Here is a 16,471-nt window from a genome sequence, read left to right on the forward strand (position 1 = left end):
AGCCTCCTGACACTAATTAGCAGCCCTCCTTCCCACCTCGCCAACAACGTAGACAAACTTACATGACTCAAGACAACATGTCACAAGACTGTGACTATGATTTGTTAATATCTACTTATTCAAACTCACATTATCTAATCTTAGTGACAGCAATACCTTTAGCTTGCCAGTGGCTTTTGCCATCTTCTCAAAGCCAAGATGCATCATAAAGGATGGCAGGGCATCCTGTGCCTTCTTACGCACATCTCCATTTCGATCTTCAAGGCAGGAATAGAGGTGAGGCACACACAAAAGCAAGTCAGAAGGAACAGAACGGAGGGTAGGCAACTTCTCAGCCAGCCAACCAAGAAGCTGAAATAAAGTTCAGATAAAATTAATTCATTAAGAAGTGCTCACTGACATCTGGAATATCTAGCCTAAGTCACAGGAGCCTGAGTAGTATTCCTTTAAATTCTCCTACACAAAGGCAAGAACCTCCTCTCCTCTACCCACCTCGCCCAAGGGGTGGGTGGGGGAATCATCCTGACCTTTGTTAAGACTAAAGTCCTTAAATAACATCAACTTTTTTTTTTTTTTTTAAAGTACAGGATGTCATTATGTAGCTACTTTAAATCTTGGAGCCTGGTCTGGTACAACTTCACAGGCCCTTTCTTCTTCTTGAAAAGGACATCAGAACTAGGTACTGCAGCTGATAAGCTGTACCTTATCAATGTCAAACATATTAATGCCTCCAATTCAGTTCTGTTCTTCATCATCATGTAGTTAATTTGAGGAAAAACATACTAGCTCTTAAAAGGCTGATCAAAATAGGCTTAAATTTTCTTTGGGCAGCACTGAAATTTGAATTAGTTACCATGCTGGAAGACAACTTGGTTAGCCTTGTGAGGCTTAACGATTTTATGTCAGTTTTATGTCAAGTAACTGAGTTATTTGTTGTTTACTCACGTAATGATAGCTTTATACACTTTGTTTGCTTAGATAACCATATTTGCTGTGGGTTATGTTTATTTTGATTAAATGAACATAAGGAGAAGCTTACATAACAGAAGCCTTTACCTCTTGCCTTAGGAAAGGATTTTCTTTTTTGAGCTCCTCAGAGAGATCCTCACCTTCCAACCACTCTTTCATGCCAGTTTGTTCAGCCCAGGCATTCACAGTTCCTAGTGCAGCAGCACGAACATTATTCTGTATCAAGAACAAGATTTAGGAAGAATAATCCTAAAGATGAGTCAGAAGATCACAGCAGAAGAGGTACTGGATTCATCCTTTCAATTAAAGGAAAAAACTATTCACACACTTCAAAGATTCTATTTTTGTTCACTGTTTGAAAAGATCTAGGTTTCAGAAGAACCTAACTTTAATGACACAACTGGATGCAGAAATCATCAAATCAGATGCTATGCTTACCTACCATCAACCTTTAAGAACCTAAAAGGCATCTCTAAAAGCACTTTGTACCTGCTGCCATTCACCAATAAGGATTTGGGAGTCTAACTCACAAGAAAGCTAAATATTATGGTTAATGATTTACATAATGGCTAAAATAGATTTAGTACATTCATAAAGCAAGGCAAGTGGGTTATGGATTCTGCTGTCAGCTTCAGGGCACTCTTATGTCAACTCAGGAATAAAGAAGCCCCCTACTCTTACCCAATTTCAGTCTCCACCTTTTTTTCAAGCCAGACTCTAGAACAGCCCCCTTCTTTGAAGCAGCTGATGTGCAGTTAGAAGTCAAATGGAACACTTCACAAGCACAGTTCTTCAAAATGTTGACAGTACAGACATGACTGTATACACATATGGTCAGACTCTTATGTAGGCTGAATTTTTGAAGGAAGTTGGTGATGTAACAGACCTCATTTAGCTTTAGTATGTTGCTTCTGCATTTAAAATTGATTGATTCAGGCATGCATCTAAACAAGCAATCAGCATTCTTATCAATATGTTGTCTCATCTTTAAACCCAATCGTGAAAAAAAACCAAACAAATCATGTGCCAGAGGGCAAATAGATGCTTATCAGGCTATCTAAAAGGCCTTGGTTCCCATCACCCAGATTTCATTTGTCTTGATTCATGCTATGTGCTGTTGGGCCTCCCTTAACTATTCAACGGATCCTGGGTCAGTATTTGGAAGGAGGGCTCAAAGAGGAGCCTTTCTCTTCATTTTTAGAAATTCTAACAACTGGGTAAACCTTGCAGTACTACAAGAAAAGTTACTACTGTAACAATGTTTGAATGAGTATACAGTCCTTTGTAAGCACTACAGTGATTACAAGTAACACTGGAATTACGCATTTTTGTAATAGGACAGGATAATCACAGTTGGTCTCATCCTTAAACCATGTATTTACAACTGAAGGGAACTTGCTGTTTTTTTCAGATAATTAAGCTGTGAATAAAACAGGAAACTGATTCATGTACAGTCTCAGTTCTTTAAGACTCCCAATGAAAAAACAATTTGAACTAAAATGGTTTTTATCTAGCCCTATGGTCTGTCCTACTCTTTCCATAGTTTTGGGATAGGTAGATCCAGATTCATTGTCTTCTTAAATGTGATAACTGCTGCTCCACAGCTAGTGCATATTCTCAATACCATAACAAAGCTGAAATCGTAGACAACAATTTAAAATCTGCATTCTTGCAGTTCCATCAGCCAACTTCGAGCTTCAAGTACACAGGTAACAAAAGCTCCCCAGCTCAAGTAAGGGGTCTCTGTTCCATTCTAAGCTTTGGTAATTTCCCCCACACCATGTACTCCCATGAAATCAAACACCTGTAACTCTCGACCTTGTAACTTTGTTTTGTTTGAAAAGAGGATCTTCAGAGAAGGATCCTAGAAGAGGGAAAGGAACTAAATGATACAAGTTCCAAAGAGAACCAGTATAATACTTGTCCTCTACTATCAAAGATCAAGAATGTGGCTTCCAACAGAAAGGACTGTTAGATTTCGGGTGCTTTTCAACTGTATCTTCAAGTTCGTTGGTGTCAGCACCCAAGGCTGCAGTTCTTGGCAATCTTGGCTTATCTCCAATATCAAATGCCTTTATAAAAAGTAGTATTCAGTTATTTGTGGCAGACAGGACCTGTCTTTCCTGCTGCAAACAAACATGTCAAGCCCTGTGACATAAAAAGAAGCAAGTCTCATTGAAGTCCTTATGTAGGATAACTTGAGGTTTTGCCCCTTCAACAAAAAGTCAGAAAACAGACAATGCATACACTGCAAATACCAGAAATATAAACACATTAAGTGCTAGCACAGCATGCATATATTGATGATGTGCACTTAAAATCAACACATCTTGTTGCTAAAGTATAATGCATTTTGATTTTTCATTAATGGGCTTATGAAAATCACAGCTTGTAAGCTAGAAGCTGGCTTTTCTTGCTTTTGGATATACACAGTCCTTATCAGGAGGCAGCCCCATGATACTGAAGCACAGGAGTAGTTTGTTTCCTGGATACTGATGAGAAGCTCCATCAAATCTGGGAGGGAAAAAAACCTGACACATTTGTGAACACACAGTGGCTCAGAAGCTGCCTTGCTGGACCAATACTAGTTCATGTTGCATGAGCTTTGGCCTCCAACAGAACCCCTTTTAATCTCTTAGTAACTCCACTGCAAAACTGAATTGAGGGGAGGGACAGACAGGACAATTCTTTCTCAACCTGTATGGCAATGCAGACTTATGAAATTATAGTGTCAAGCATCTTTCTCTCCCCCCTATGGACACCAGCAACAAAAAACATCACGGTAGACATCTAGTTTTTGACACACACCTTAGTCAGCTTTCCAAATGGCAGCTTCTGATGTCAGCAGGACTTTCAGCCCGAGTGTGTTCACCTGTTGCCTGTTCTTCCTACTCATGTTCAGATACAGATATCTGAAATATGCCATCTCTGATAATTGCCTGTAACTTCTGGCACAAGACACAAGCATCTGCCCAAGCCTCTTTCCCCCTGCTTCAGACAGCTCTCCTTCTGATGGTCCTAGCTTTGATTTTGACAAAGTATCTTGGCAAGATCAACACCAATATTATACAAACTTTGGTGGCAGTTCTTCTCTCAGCACCACATTTCTACCTACAGTTTGAAAGTTTCCTACATGTTGACGCAGGCGTAAGGACAATCTGCAAATGTACGCTGGTATCCACATTTACACACCAAAAGAATAAAAGTTTTACAAGAAAATTTACCAAGTAAATCAAGTTAGTTTGTGAAGTGGTGCACTTTTGGCATTAGATTTATGCAGAGTGTCACCATTTTTCAGCTAAAAGCTAAATTAGGACATTGACTGGGTTTATTTACAAGCAAGAGAGCATACGTCAAGCAGAATATACACTCAGGCACACATTAATATTTGGATAACAAGCTGTTATTCAGGTAAGAACTTTTCTGGAGAAGTTTTGTAAGCTTCCAAAGAAGTTTTATCTACCATCCACCTCTCGAAAGCAAGCCCAAACAGTGATACTTATTCTCAGGCGTAGCTCAGACAGCAAACTGCAAAAAGGAAAGGCTTTTATTAGTGTCCTACCTTACTATCCCCAAGGACTGTGATGATGGGAATACCCAGATTTTTCACATGCTGTTTGATATTTGGGCCCATTGCTGTTGCTAGTTGCTGGAGAATGCTCAGTGTTTGTTGCACCTGCACATAAATAAAAAGATTTTGAATAAACTACTCTTAAAAATCACGTGCTCAAAGCTCCAAGTCACATGGGGAAAAGCAACACTGTTGTATGTTTAGGTTTTTACTTTAGAATGCCTGCTCAATGATATCTATTCCAGACCTTGAATTCATCACACAGACAAAATGCATTTCTCCATGTTAAAAGTGGATTCAAATTAAGGTCAATTAAAAATATTTTCAAAAAAGGACTCATACCACTTTTGCCACAAGCAGAGCAACTATTCAAGTTTGGGGAGGTGGTTGTTTGGTTTTTTTTAGATTTGATTACATTACATTTAGAGTACAGAAGCTGACTACCCTTTTGTGAAGGCATTTTTACAACCCAACAGCAAACTTTCATGAAAAGCATGCAAGCATGCAGTCTGGAAACACAGTTCACTGGCTTCAAACTGTTGATTTCAAGACATAGATACTTCAGCTAACAATGGATGTGAGTCATAAGCAAGATTTGGAACTCAGAAATATCTCACCTTCAGTTCTAAACTGAAAGTGACTGAAATAGGATTTTGAGTAACATACCAAGATTTTATTGGAGTCATTCAGACGACTCTTCAAAGCACCTGGAAGTTCTCCTATGTTTGGCTGTATGAACTTAGCATCATTAATGATGCTTGTCACTTCATCAAGACCTTCCTTCCGGATCTTCCAGTTTTTGTCCCCAATTTTAGACACCAGTTCAGCGGTGATCTTATCACTGAAAGAAGAAAGGCAAATAATCCATTTTCCTACTTTTGTGTCTTTTAGTATCTGAGGCATGCTTTAACAACACCGATTTCGGCAAAGAGGAAGTGCTTATAAATACAGTTTGGGGTTATATGTTGCACCAGAAGCATGTCTTCAGTTTGTAGAATCCAAACCTACCCAATATCTGTTCTTGGCAAGAGGTCCACAACATCATTCCCTACATCCTCCTGTTCTTCTTCCTCACCATCATCCCCACTGCCCCCACTGTGCCTAATAATGCCACGAGTTGGGGCTGGTGCTGTCTGCCCTTGCATCTGCAAGCAATACAAAATCAGAAACATAGTTAAGGCATTCATTTGACACTAAAAAAAATAATGACACTTGCACAATATAAATATGCTATCACAGGGCAATGGACTTTTAAAACATTACTCCAAAAGAACTGAAACTTGTTGAAGATTATCATGAAAAAAGTGACTATTGATATAGATATATATGAATTTGTACCTACTTCAGTGAGTAGCCTTCCAAAGTCTACTTCACTTACAAAAATACAGTTTAGACTAAAATTTTACTACAGATTCCAGCTACTGAAGTTTCCACATAGTGTAAGTGATACTTGGTTTCAAGACTACTGTACTTCTTACCTTTTCAAATTCGGCATCTATCTGAGACAGAAGGGCTGGCTTCTCATCCTCAAAAAACATTCGCAAAGGAGGCCCCACATAAAGATACATGACTCCCAGCAAGGTAATAGCAGAGGTCCTTACAGCCTGCCAGAAAGGAAACAAAAGCACTTATTAGTCTTCAGATTAAGGACTGATAAAAATTCAGGACTAAAATCCTCAATTTACTCACTGGATTAGTGGCAGCAAGAGCTGTCTTCACGTTACTGATGAAAGCTTTGACATTCAGTCTACAGAGGAGAGGAGGGAGAAAAAAAGAAAAAAGAGACATCTCCATGAAATGCAATGCAGGAAGCATTAACATGAGAAAAATATCGCAATAAGAATAAACAGATTCATACAAACAACCTCAAAGCAGTAGGTACTAGCACTTGTAAAATAATACCACAGATACAGTGTAGATGGTAGCTATTTAAATAACTACAGAAAGATCAGTTTTGGGGAACAACCTACAATGAAAATCCAGGAAACATATGATAGTTTACATCAAAGACTGCTAGTACTTGGCTGAAAAGTTTCTTATTCTACCTCACTCACATGATTGCTAGGACTCAAATCTTGAGGGATGAACCTAATATCATTTTAGGCACTTATCACAGAGCTATATAATAAAAGATACACTTCTTTGTTAATCTGCATCAGGATCTCCCAGAAGAAGGCACAAGTTTCTTCAAAGACCAAGTTAAAAGACAAGAATATGAAAGTTATTACTGAATCTCCTGTATCACCTCAGAATTCAGTACAAGAGAAAACAGGTGGGCAGTCATGGAAGCTTCCTTTGTGTCCCTGCACAACAAGAAAAGATGAGCACAGCCCCAAAACACTGCTGTTCTAGTAACACATCCACACAAGATGACAGTGACCTTGGTGGAAATACACACTTTTTGGAAATTTACATTAACATGTAAAACGTCACTGAAGAAGAGCTTATTTACTAGACTTCAGCAATATGACCACCCATTTAACAACAGCAAAACAACTCCAACAGGCATAGTAACTGCCCAAGTAGTCAAAGGAATTAGTATTTAAAGACTTTACTACTCAGAAATGTTATTCTCATGAGTAAACTATACATTAGTGTATCACATATGCTTAATCACGGTTAAGATACTGTTGCTTTGGGGGAAAAAAAAAAAAAAAAAAAAAAAAATCGAAGAACGCTATCTTGGTTCCAACAAGGAGCACCTTTTTTTCCTCCCCTCATAGCTCCAGATGCAACAATGGCCATTTTGTTAGCTAAGACATCATCCCATTATCAGCCTCAAAATCTCTCCCTAAAAGAATAAGCATGCTGGTATGTACTCTTCTGGGTGTGTGTATGTTTCGCTTTGTTTTTAACCATAAAAATATAATGATTCACCAGGGTGCAAGCGTATCCAAGTAGAATAATAGATGTGCAATACTGCAGTTATTTATATGCAACAGGAGTGGGATGGACAAAGTATAACGCTGTTCAGAGAAGGCATAGCGATGAATAAAGCATCTAGTAGTAATGTAATAATAGATACAAAATCCTATTACTAATGTCAATACTTTTGTTTACATGTTAACACCTAGAAGAACACCTAAAAGGGCTAACATCAGAGTTTTAGGAACGAAAGTTCAGAAACACTTGCAGTTGTACTCTTCAAGACCAATTTGACACAGAAGAACAGATTGTGTCCTACATTAGAAACATTTTCATTCAAGTTTCTCTTGGCAATTTACTCAAAAGGCTTACCCAGAAAAGCCAAACTCTTTAATTGCATTTGAGAGCCAGTTCAAAGTTTCTGACTGGTTTTTAGGATTCTTTTGAGAGAAAGCCATAGCCACAACCTGGAACAGAAGAGAGTAAGTGTGAATTTTCACCAGCAGACCAGATGACAAAGGACTGTAATAGAGGAAGGAAAACACCTGCTCAGACACAGCAGTACAATTAAACAAATACAGCTGGAATAATATGCAAGGAAAAATTTGTTATCCCATGGTAACAGAATACAATTGCAACTGAAGTAGTAAAAGGCAGCCAGAGATACCAGTGTGACAGATGTTTACCTGCTTTGGAAATATTTCAGCAAGTCACTGACCTATTGCTCCTCTTCTCCTCTTTTGGAGTAACTAGTATGTAACTTCTGCCTCAAGAGATATCTTGAGAGCAAGCAAATTGCTGTTTTAGCCAACATAGAAAACTAAAGGTTGAGGATTTATTGCTCAGACTTGGAGAACACCCTATATAATATTTCTGTCTTTGTGTACTGGAAGAACATTGCTCCCATTTATTCACCTGTTCAGCAGTCCATGGCAACTGACATGCCTCTGCTATTGCTGTCATGGCTTCTTTTGCATTACTCCCACATTTCACATCACCAACCTTGTCTACAAGACCATCCAGCACAATTTGTGCTGATGTTTTGGAGAAGTTTCCTTTTTGTGCAATCAATGCAACTATGTGAAGTTTCATCTGCATCACCTGGAAGAAACAAGTAACATATTTGTTATGTAACATCACAAACAACAGCAAGGAAGTTACTCACGTTTTAATATATTTTTTTTCTTCAAATGGTGTCTTAACTCTAAGCAGAAATAAAAACTAATTTCAGAATTTATGTTGCAATTGACTACAGATACAGCTGTGGTCACTGTGCTAGGACTGCTAGCAGTGATATATATGCAACTGTGGTTTTTCAGTTGGAGAAACAGTTTAAGTAACACAAATGGACTGTTAGTTACTGAAGGATAATGCATTACCTGAAAATTGGTTTCCTTCCAACCAGGTTTCTTGGCGAGCATTCTTACTAGAGCCTGGCAAGGCATTTCACTTCTCTCCATCAGCTCTACAGTCTTAAGGATAAACATTAAGTTAGCCAGTAGTTCACGAACTGTACAGAAAATAAAAACAAACATCCCACCAACCAAATAAAAATTACCTCAAGTGTCCTGTAAATATATTCTTAATACTGAACAAAATGGCACAATGATTTAGACCCATGACCACACAGTGAAATTCTGAGCACAGTAAGAATTTATCTGAAGAGCCTTACTGCAAGATTCTGCCCCCCACCCCCCCTTTTTTTTTTTTTTTTTTCTTTTTTTAAATAAGTAGCCCATTTTACAGGTACTGGGCCAACATTTAAGGAAAGCCATTCACATTGCTAGTTTTATCTATTCATCAAGAAGTGTACTTTCAAAACAACCATTGCTCATTCCAGCCCTAGAAGTTTAAAACTTACCTAAAAAAAGTTGAAGTAGCCATTTTTTAAAACAAGAGACAGTCTACTGGACACTTTCACACTGGAATGCTGACTATATGACATTCAGGCTTGATCTCTGTTACCAAATTATCTTTTTTGCTTTGTTAGATTTTTGCATTCCAAAAAATGTGCATTCCAGTGAAACCATAACATCTTTATATTTATGTAAGGCTATTCTGGCTTCTGCATCAGCATTTCAATGCAGTCAGTCATGGTATAAGAAACATGATTTCAATTAGTTGCCTTTTTTTACTAAATATTAAAACTCAATAGCAACTGTAAGGCAGTGTTTGGAACTATTTGTACATCTGGAGTTGATGCATTTTTGAATGTGAACTCTCAAAGGTCTTATAACACACACTATGGGAAGAAAGCCAGGCTTGACGTTACAGTTGCTTATGATTCATGATGCTTAAGTTGTTTGTGACACATGATGCACTACTAACACTGAAGCACTCATTACCAGCTGTGAAGATAGACGCCTTGCATTCAGTCAGAACTGAAATTTTAGTATTGTATCAATTGCTGCCTAACATGGAACCAGCATGGCCTTGCTTACAAATATTTTTGCCCAGTTCATTCAAAACAAAACAAAACAAACAAAAAAACCCACACACTTTTTTGTTTTGACCTAGTCAGCTTTGGCACTAAGTTTTAGAATTACTGACAATGTTTTAGAGAGACCTCCATGCCTCCTCAATTCACATGCAAGTACATTAGACAAAAAAATATAATTACCTGTACTAAACTAAAAGACTAATTCCACTGTCTTCATGGAATAAGAGCTGGCTTAAAACCACATAAGCCACATTTATTTTGCAAGTATTGTTTAACCCTATTGAAGGGGTTTGCTGACATACCTCTATATTGGTATGTCTTTTAAAAGATTACCTTCTGAAACTCCTCCATGCAGGCAAGCCTTTCTTTCCAGTTACCACTGTCCAACTGCTGGATGCAAGAAGCTGGGAGGACAGCAGCAGCTTTCTCTTCACACACTTCTATCTGCAGACAGAGCAGAACAAGGTTAACACCCTGAAGGTTCCCTTGGTCAGATGCAGCAGCCTTAAGGACAGATGATAAGCTGAAACGACCCTTTCCTGTGGCGTGTTTACAAAATACAAGTGAACCCATCGGATGAAGATTTTTGTGCTGTAGGTTGAAAGTTTTTGTATGAGTTAGTTTATAAATTTGAGAAGTTGCTACTATTAAATCATACAAAAGGACACTGTGCCAGAAATTATCTCGACAAGTATGACCAGTTACATTATACAGACAGTCTAAAATAATACTGGGCAGCCGTTATCTACGATCAGAATTAAGCAAGAGTAGATGAAAATTTGCATGACAATTTTATATGATATATAAAATAATTTATAAATATCAAATTTTTATGAAATTTATATGAAAAGTATTCACAGCAATGAATCAGAGGTTGGTAAGGGAGCTATGCTATGTCTTCTCTTTATCTTCTGTATTTACTTAAAAGAAATGAAGAACTGAAGCTGTTTTAGTAAATGAAACCTTATGAAAGCTTCCCTTGTTTCACTAGTGTCTGTATCACCCTCAGGGACTGTATATTCATTCTCCACTGTATAGAGATATGAATACTTTCCATTAAGTATCTAGTTAATATTAAGAGATACTTTAAATACAATTGGCAATCCAAAATATTTACAGATAGACCTAGCAAGGGAATAGTCAAAACTTGAATAGCTTTTTGTGACAGACCCACAGATAGCTTCACTTACTTGGTTCCATACCAAGAGGATAGAGGAAAAAGGTAGAAACCTACAAGTGTCTAATCCATACGCATAAGCCAGATGCATGGCTCAACTAACATGCGGAATTCAAATGTTTTTCTGAAGTGTAACTTAATCTGAACAGCATGGGAGAGGCTCATACTAGTTCAATGATTAATGTATTCTACTTTAGATTTCAAAGTAAACTCCACAATACTGTATTTTCAGGCTTTTAATACCAGACACCCACAGCAAGTCATGCATTCTGAACTACATTTAAACTAACTTTCTCCACCTCTTGCTAGTTCAGAGACAAGATGACAATTCCCAATACATTTGCATGATTTATTGTTTACTGTCTTATATGGTCTGGTACAGACAACACCTGAAGAACAGGTGTATTTACCAGACTATCTCCAAAATCAAGTTTATCAGCTATTCTTTATTTAAATGCATTGGTTTACCTTGTATCATAAATATACCAATTTTAGTGGGGGGGGGGGGGGGGAAGGGAAATCTGTAATAGTTCGATAACTGAATAACTAAAGCTACTTACATGCAGCACTCCTTATTTCATAAAATACCAGAATACTTACTGAGAGCTCTGATTCAAATATCTCTTTGGTCTCAGGACCCTTCTTGCCTTTAGCCCCAGCACCTCCCATACCAGCAGCTGCAGCTGGTTTGCCTTTCTTGGGTGGGCCCCCAGACTGGAAAGGAAACAGACAAGTCAGCCAGGATCAAACCGGCCTATAAGTTCACCAGATATCAAAAGAATTGTTATTTTTCCACATTTCTACATGACAATATCAAAAGATACATTTGGTAGACTTCTCTCTTGTACCATAGTTACCTCAGGCAAAGTAGTAATCTTCTGCAATGACTTATTTAACTCATACTTTGCTTTCAGACTACTAGATTTTAGAAACCAGGTACAGTAACAGGACATGCAGGACAATGAGATGAAAAGGGGAAGAATGTATGTATTTAGGAAGGTTCAGGAAATAAGTTCATTCATGCAATTTCCTTTAGATATTGATTGCATATTAAACTTGTGACTGGCAGCCTGGAAAGAGAGGTCCCAGAGTATAAGTAGATTGTTAAAAAAATAATAATAATATCCATTCTACTATTCACTACTAGGTTTTGCAGCTGTTTTTCCCTAGTCAGGGGAGGGAAAAAAAAAAGGGTATTACAAAGACCATCTATAGTACTGCCTAGGTCAATTTCTTGAATCCAAACAATCATTTTAAAATAATACAAGCTAGTGGCTTAAACAATTTATGGTAGCAAACTAAAACAGCACTGCAGAAAATACTCAACACATACATAGTGGTCTTGCTATTTAAAACAGAGGAAAAGTTCATTGAAATACTACTGTATCATTTCAAAGGACATTACTGTTAGCATATCTGAACTTCCTCTGAAGACCTCCAACAGTCCATCAGTATTTCAGTATCAAAACTTGGTATTAAGCATAGCAACAAAACAGTTTAGATGACAAAAACTGAGATTTCATCAAGTACTTTCCGATAAAGCCCCAGGTTCTTTTTGTTGCTGGGCTCAACTACTACTACAGAAGAACAGATCAATCATAGTGATTCCTAGACAGACAAGCTTTGATCTTCCAGAAATAACTATTCTATGCAACCACTTGTCAGACAACCTCTTGACAATCACTCTTACCTTCACAGCAGGTGCTTTTTTCAGTGGCCCTGGTTTGGCTGCTGCATCTTTTGTTTCTTTATCTCCAGCAGCCCCTGAGAGAACAGGGGCCTTTCCAGTAGCAGGCTTGCCTTCTTTTTTATCAGCTGTTCCTCCTGTCTTTTTACCATAAACCAGCTCCACCTTTTCAGCACATTCTTTAATCTGACAAACAGGAGTTGGGGGGCAGGGGGAGAGGGAAAGCAGCTAGTTTTAGCTTCCACAACTGGATGTATACATAGTTTATCACCACTTCAACTGTGGTTCCATTTTTACTATTCTAGAGAAAATGTATAAAGTTTTAAGCTGTTTAGCTGACAAAATTTTATCATCCTGCATTACTTCCAGCCAATGGCAATAGCTGTCACTGTATTGCTATAGTCATTTTCCTAGTTCAAAATGAAGTGCATTTACACACAGAGAAATCATTAAGGCAACCTCACCCCAAACCCCTAAGATATTTATGGATGCTCTAAAGACCAATTCTTAGCACATTAACATAATCCAGTAAACAAACTCATCAGCATATACACAAACATGAAAACTCAGTGTTGGAAATTAAATCTTAAATATCAAATCCTATCTCAAAATATAGAATTTGGCCATTTGGTTGTGACCTAAATCCCTACACATTTTGATTCAGACAGAGAAAGAATTTTTTTTTTTTTTTTGGGGGGTGGGGTGGGGGGGTGTCTTCATTTCAAAATCACAGAAAACGCAGCCTTGAAGACAGACACTTTACATTAGACTGCAGCATTACAGCATTTATAACAAACTCACCCGATCAAGTTTTAGTTTGTCTACATCTGCCAGAAAAGGGTTCACGGCTTTCTCTCCAGCCACTTTCAAGGCTGTGCCTAATGCTTCAAATCCAGCATCTCTTACTTCAGGGGCAGAATCATTGATATGCTGCAGAGAAAGAACTTCCATCACACAACCTGCAGCTCACATCTAGTTGAGATTTTAAATCAATTTTCAGTATAAAGATCTTTTACTCTCTCTCTTTTTTTCTCCTTTCTCAAATGTACAGCTACAACAAAATAATCCTTAATATTCCACTGCAGGAAGAAAAAGGTTATTTCGCCACACCTGTTTTCCTTCACACTTAGGTCTGACCAATTCTACTATTTTCCAGATACAGTCAGTTTCCCGTATTTGGATCTTTCATACAAGGAAAAGACAAATACTCATGCTTTAAGAAAGAGATACTGCAATATCATGGAAGTTTAAAGTTCTGCAATCCTTTTCAAAACTCCATTTTTGAAGCCAGAGAAATTTCCCATAAGAAGCAAAGGGCTATTTTGTAACAAAAGAAGTAAACATTACTACGGCTTACAATGATAAATGCTGTCATGTACTTGCAGTTCATAAAACCAGTGATGATCCTTTTATTCATGGTAAATTATCTGCTAGCAAACTTTTATTGCAATGTTGCAGTGTCTGCAAGAAGTGATACAACCTCCAAAAGTTTAATCCTTACAAATCACTGCCTTAGCCTATTACAAACTTAGTGAGTCTTCAGTTTTCAGGGATAGCTGAGGGAGGAGACTCAACTATTTCCATGACTGACAGTCATCTTCAAGTCTAACATCACTCAAAACAGACGCTGATGCATGAGACACAGGTAACACAGCACAACTCATTATTCCTTTCACTATCAGAAGGCTCTTTCTCCCAAACCAATCCAATGCTTTGTAACAGTACTGCGTAAGTCAGTGCTAGAAAAGTACCAGCCCCTCCTGCTTTACCTTGAGAAGTGCAGCACAGAAGGGTTTTAACAGGCTTTTTGGCAGAGTAGAAGGTGTGCAGTGACGAAAGCTTCTTGCAATGAAAAGGGATGTTTGCTGTTTAATCGTTGGGTTTTTGTTGTCCATCACTGCTAACACATCTTCACTTATATTCTGCAGTGTGGTCTACAATGTTGGATAAAGGATTTATTAGTCTTGGTAAAGGAAAAGAACAGCAGATCAAAATTAGAGAGCAATTCTGAGACGACGGGAAAACTGTCACTTTCTTACTTACCGTAAGAAAGATTGCATCTATGGCCTCCTGCAATGCCTGCACTACCTGAGGCTTCTTCTCTTTAAATTTCTCCAAGATTGTTGGGACAACCTGTAGAAGACAAAGAAATGGGGAGGCAGTTGTCAAACCATTCTTCACTAATATAATTGGAAAGCTTGACAGTTTACTCCCTGATATTGTGTAAACAAATAAGTAATCCAAATAACATCTCTTCTGCTCCCTCCAGGAATACACAACAGCAGTATGAACCAGCCTGTTCCAGCTGATCTCCAATATTACATTAGTTTCAGTCAACCTATTAACAAATACACTTTTTAAGCAATTTCACAGTAAAGCTAATCAAAAGCCAAATATACAAGTTCACATAATTCCAGATGAATACTCTGGATCTACCAGTTTGGAACACAAAGCAATAGAATAGAAGTTAAATAATTCCACAGTACAGAGTGCTGTGCACTTGTGCTATAAGGATCCAAGGAGGTATATAACCTGCCCCCTCTCTCCCAGCTTCCTGACAGATCATTAAGACACTCTTGTTTGGCTCAGAGCTGACAAGATCATGGTTGTAAAGCAACCTGAATCCTTCTTAGGACAATACTTTATAGATGTACCAATCTGAAAAAGCAGACCTGACATTACCCCATGCCATGCTTGAATTTCACAGCAATTTATATTCAATATAGCTGCTCAGTCAGCCACTGCTGTAACAGATCAGCTGACATTCTCATGCACCAGTAATATTAGTAGTTCCACCTAACCATCATTGCTGTAACCTACATGCTTAGTACTATAACAATAAGAATTTTTGTCAGACAGACATTGAAACGTTGAGCCAAAGACAGGCTGAGTTTTTTGCTGTGGAAAGCAAGCTATTTTGAAGATTTTGCAAACATAATGCAGTCCATAATTTAGGAGCTGTCAGATTCCTTGAAGAAGTGATAAGCTCTTACATAATGCAAAATACATTATCCAGAGATAACATTTTCTACTCACAAGTTGACTATGAGATCTCAACTCACTGTGACAAAGTGACTTGGGCTCAGCCTATAACCTTTGCTGGGCCAGAGCTTGCAAGTTACCGTTCACAGAGCCTTTAGCTCTCCAAAAACTTCAATACAGAATGTGATACCACAGATCTGCATACATGCTACTGTAGTCAAATCTGAATTCCTTCAGCTTCATAAATATTTAAAAAGAGTATTAGAAGAGCTGTCCTGTACTGCTAAATACAGTCCTGCAGTTGTTAGTTTCAGTAAAGGAAGGAACAGTCCTGTATTTAACTCTGGTATACTTTAAACTATACACAATAATACTAGCAATAGCTTTATTTTATGAATACTTCAAATGCCTCTTCTCAGGAAGAGTCTTACACCTACCTCACTAGTAAATAAAAACTTGACTTGCAAACAACCCAAATCAACTGGCAAAACAAGTACTGAGATTATGCAATTCAAGGTTACCAGAGTTTAAAAAAACCAAACAAACAAAAAAAAAAAAAAAGCCACCCCACAACTTTCTCATCTCCATTGCTCTGCAACCATGGAGCTATACCTTTACTTCAGAAGCTCGGCTATTTCAACACTAATTCAGTAGCTATGAGGGTTAACTTTTAAAACACAAACCCAGTGTAAACACATGTAATAATGCTTCTTATAACTACAGCCAGTTTTCAAATGAAAGAGACTTTGTCCAAACTGTTGTTCAATCAGAATTCAGTAG

General features: G+C 37.9%; 1 protein-coding gene across 3 annotated transcripts in view; it reads right to left on the reverse strand.

Moving 5' to 3' along the window:
• The window catches only part of CKAP5 (cytoskeleton associated protein 5), a 52,474-nt gene that overhangs the window by 18,422 nt on the left and 17,581 nt on the right, over nt 1-16,471 (reverse strand). For all 3 annotated transcript variants that reach the window (XM_026093158.2, XM_026093157.2, XM_064512681.1), the window contains exons 10-25: nt 14,753-14,842; nt 14,479-14,643; nt 13,511-13,639; nt 12,713-12,895; nt 11,623-11,736; nt 10,179-10,289; nt 8,785-8,877; nt 8,321-8,506; nt 7,778-7,872; nt 6,230-6,287; nt 6,019-6,144; nt 5,549-5,685; nt 5,207-5,381; nt 4,532-4,645; nt 1,057-1,185; nt 157-351 (exon numbers count right to left, since the gene is read on the reverse strand). In XM_026093158.2, the coding sequence (XP_025948943.1) occupies nt 157-351; nt 1,057-1,185; nt 4,532-4,645; nt 5,207-5,381; nt 5,549-5,685; nt 6,019-6,144; nt 6,230-6,287; nt 7,778-7,872; nt 8,321-8,506; nt 8,785-8,877; nt 10,179-10,289; nt 11,623-11,736; nt 12,713-12,895; nt 13,511-13,639; nt 14,479-14,643; nt 14,753-14,842 (2,100 nt within the window). The remainder of the gene's footprint in view (nt 1-156; nt 352-1,056; nt 1,186-4,531; nt 4,646-5,206; nt 5,382-5,548; nt 5,686-6,018; nt 6,145-6,229; nt 6,288-7,777; nt 7,873-8,320; nt 8,507-8,784; nt 8,878-10,178; nt 10,290-11,622; nt 11,737-12,712; nt 12,896-13,510; nt 13,640-14,478; nt 14,644-14,752; nt 14,843-16,471) is intronic.

This window comes from Dromaius novaehollandiae, chromosome 5 (assembly GCF_036370855.1).
Source record: "Dromaius novaehollandiae isolate bDroNov1 chromosome 5, bDroNov1.hap1, whole genome shotgun sequence".
NCBI lineage: Eukaryota > Metazoa > Chordata > Aves > Casuariiformes > Dromaiidae > Dromaius > Dromaius novaehollandiae.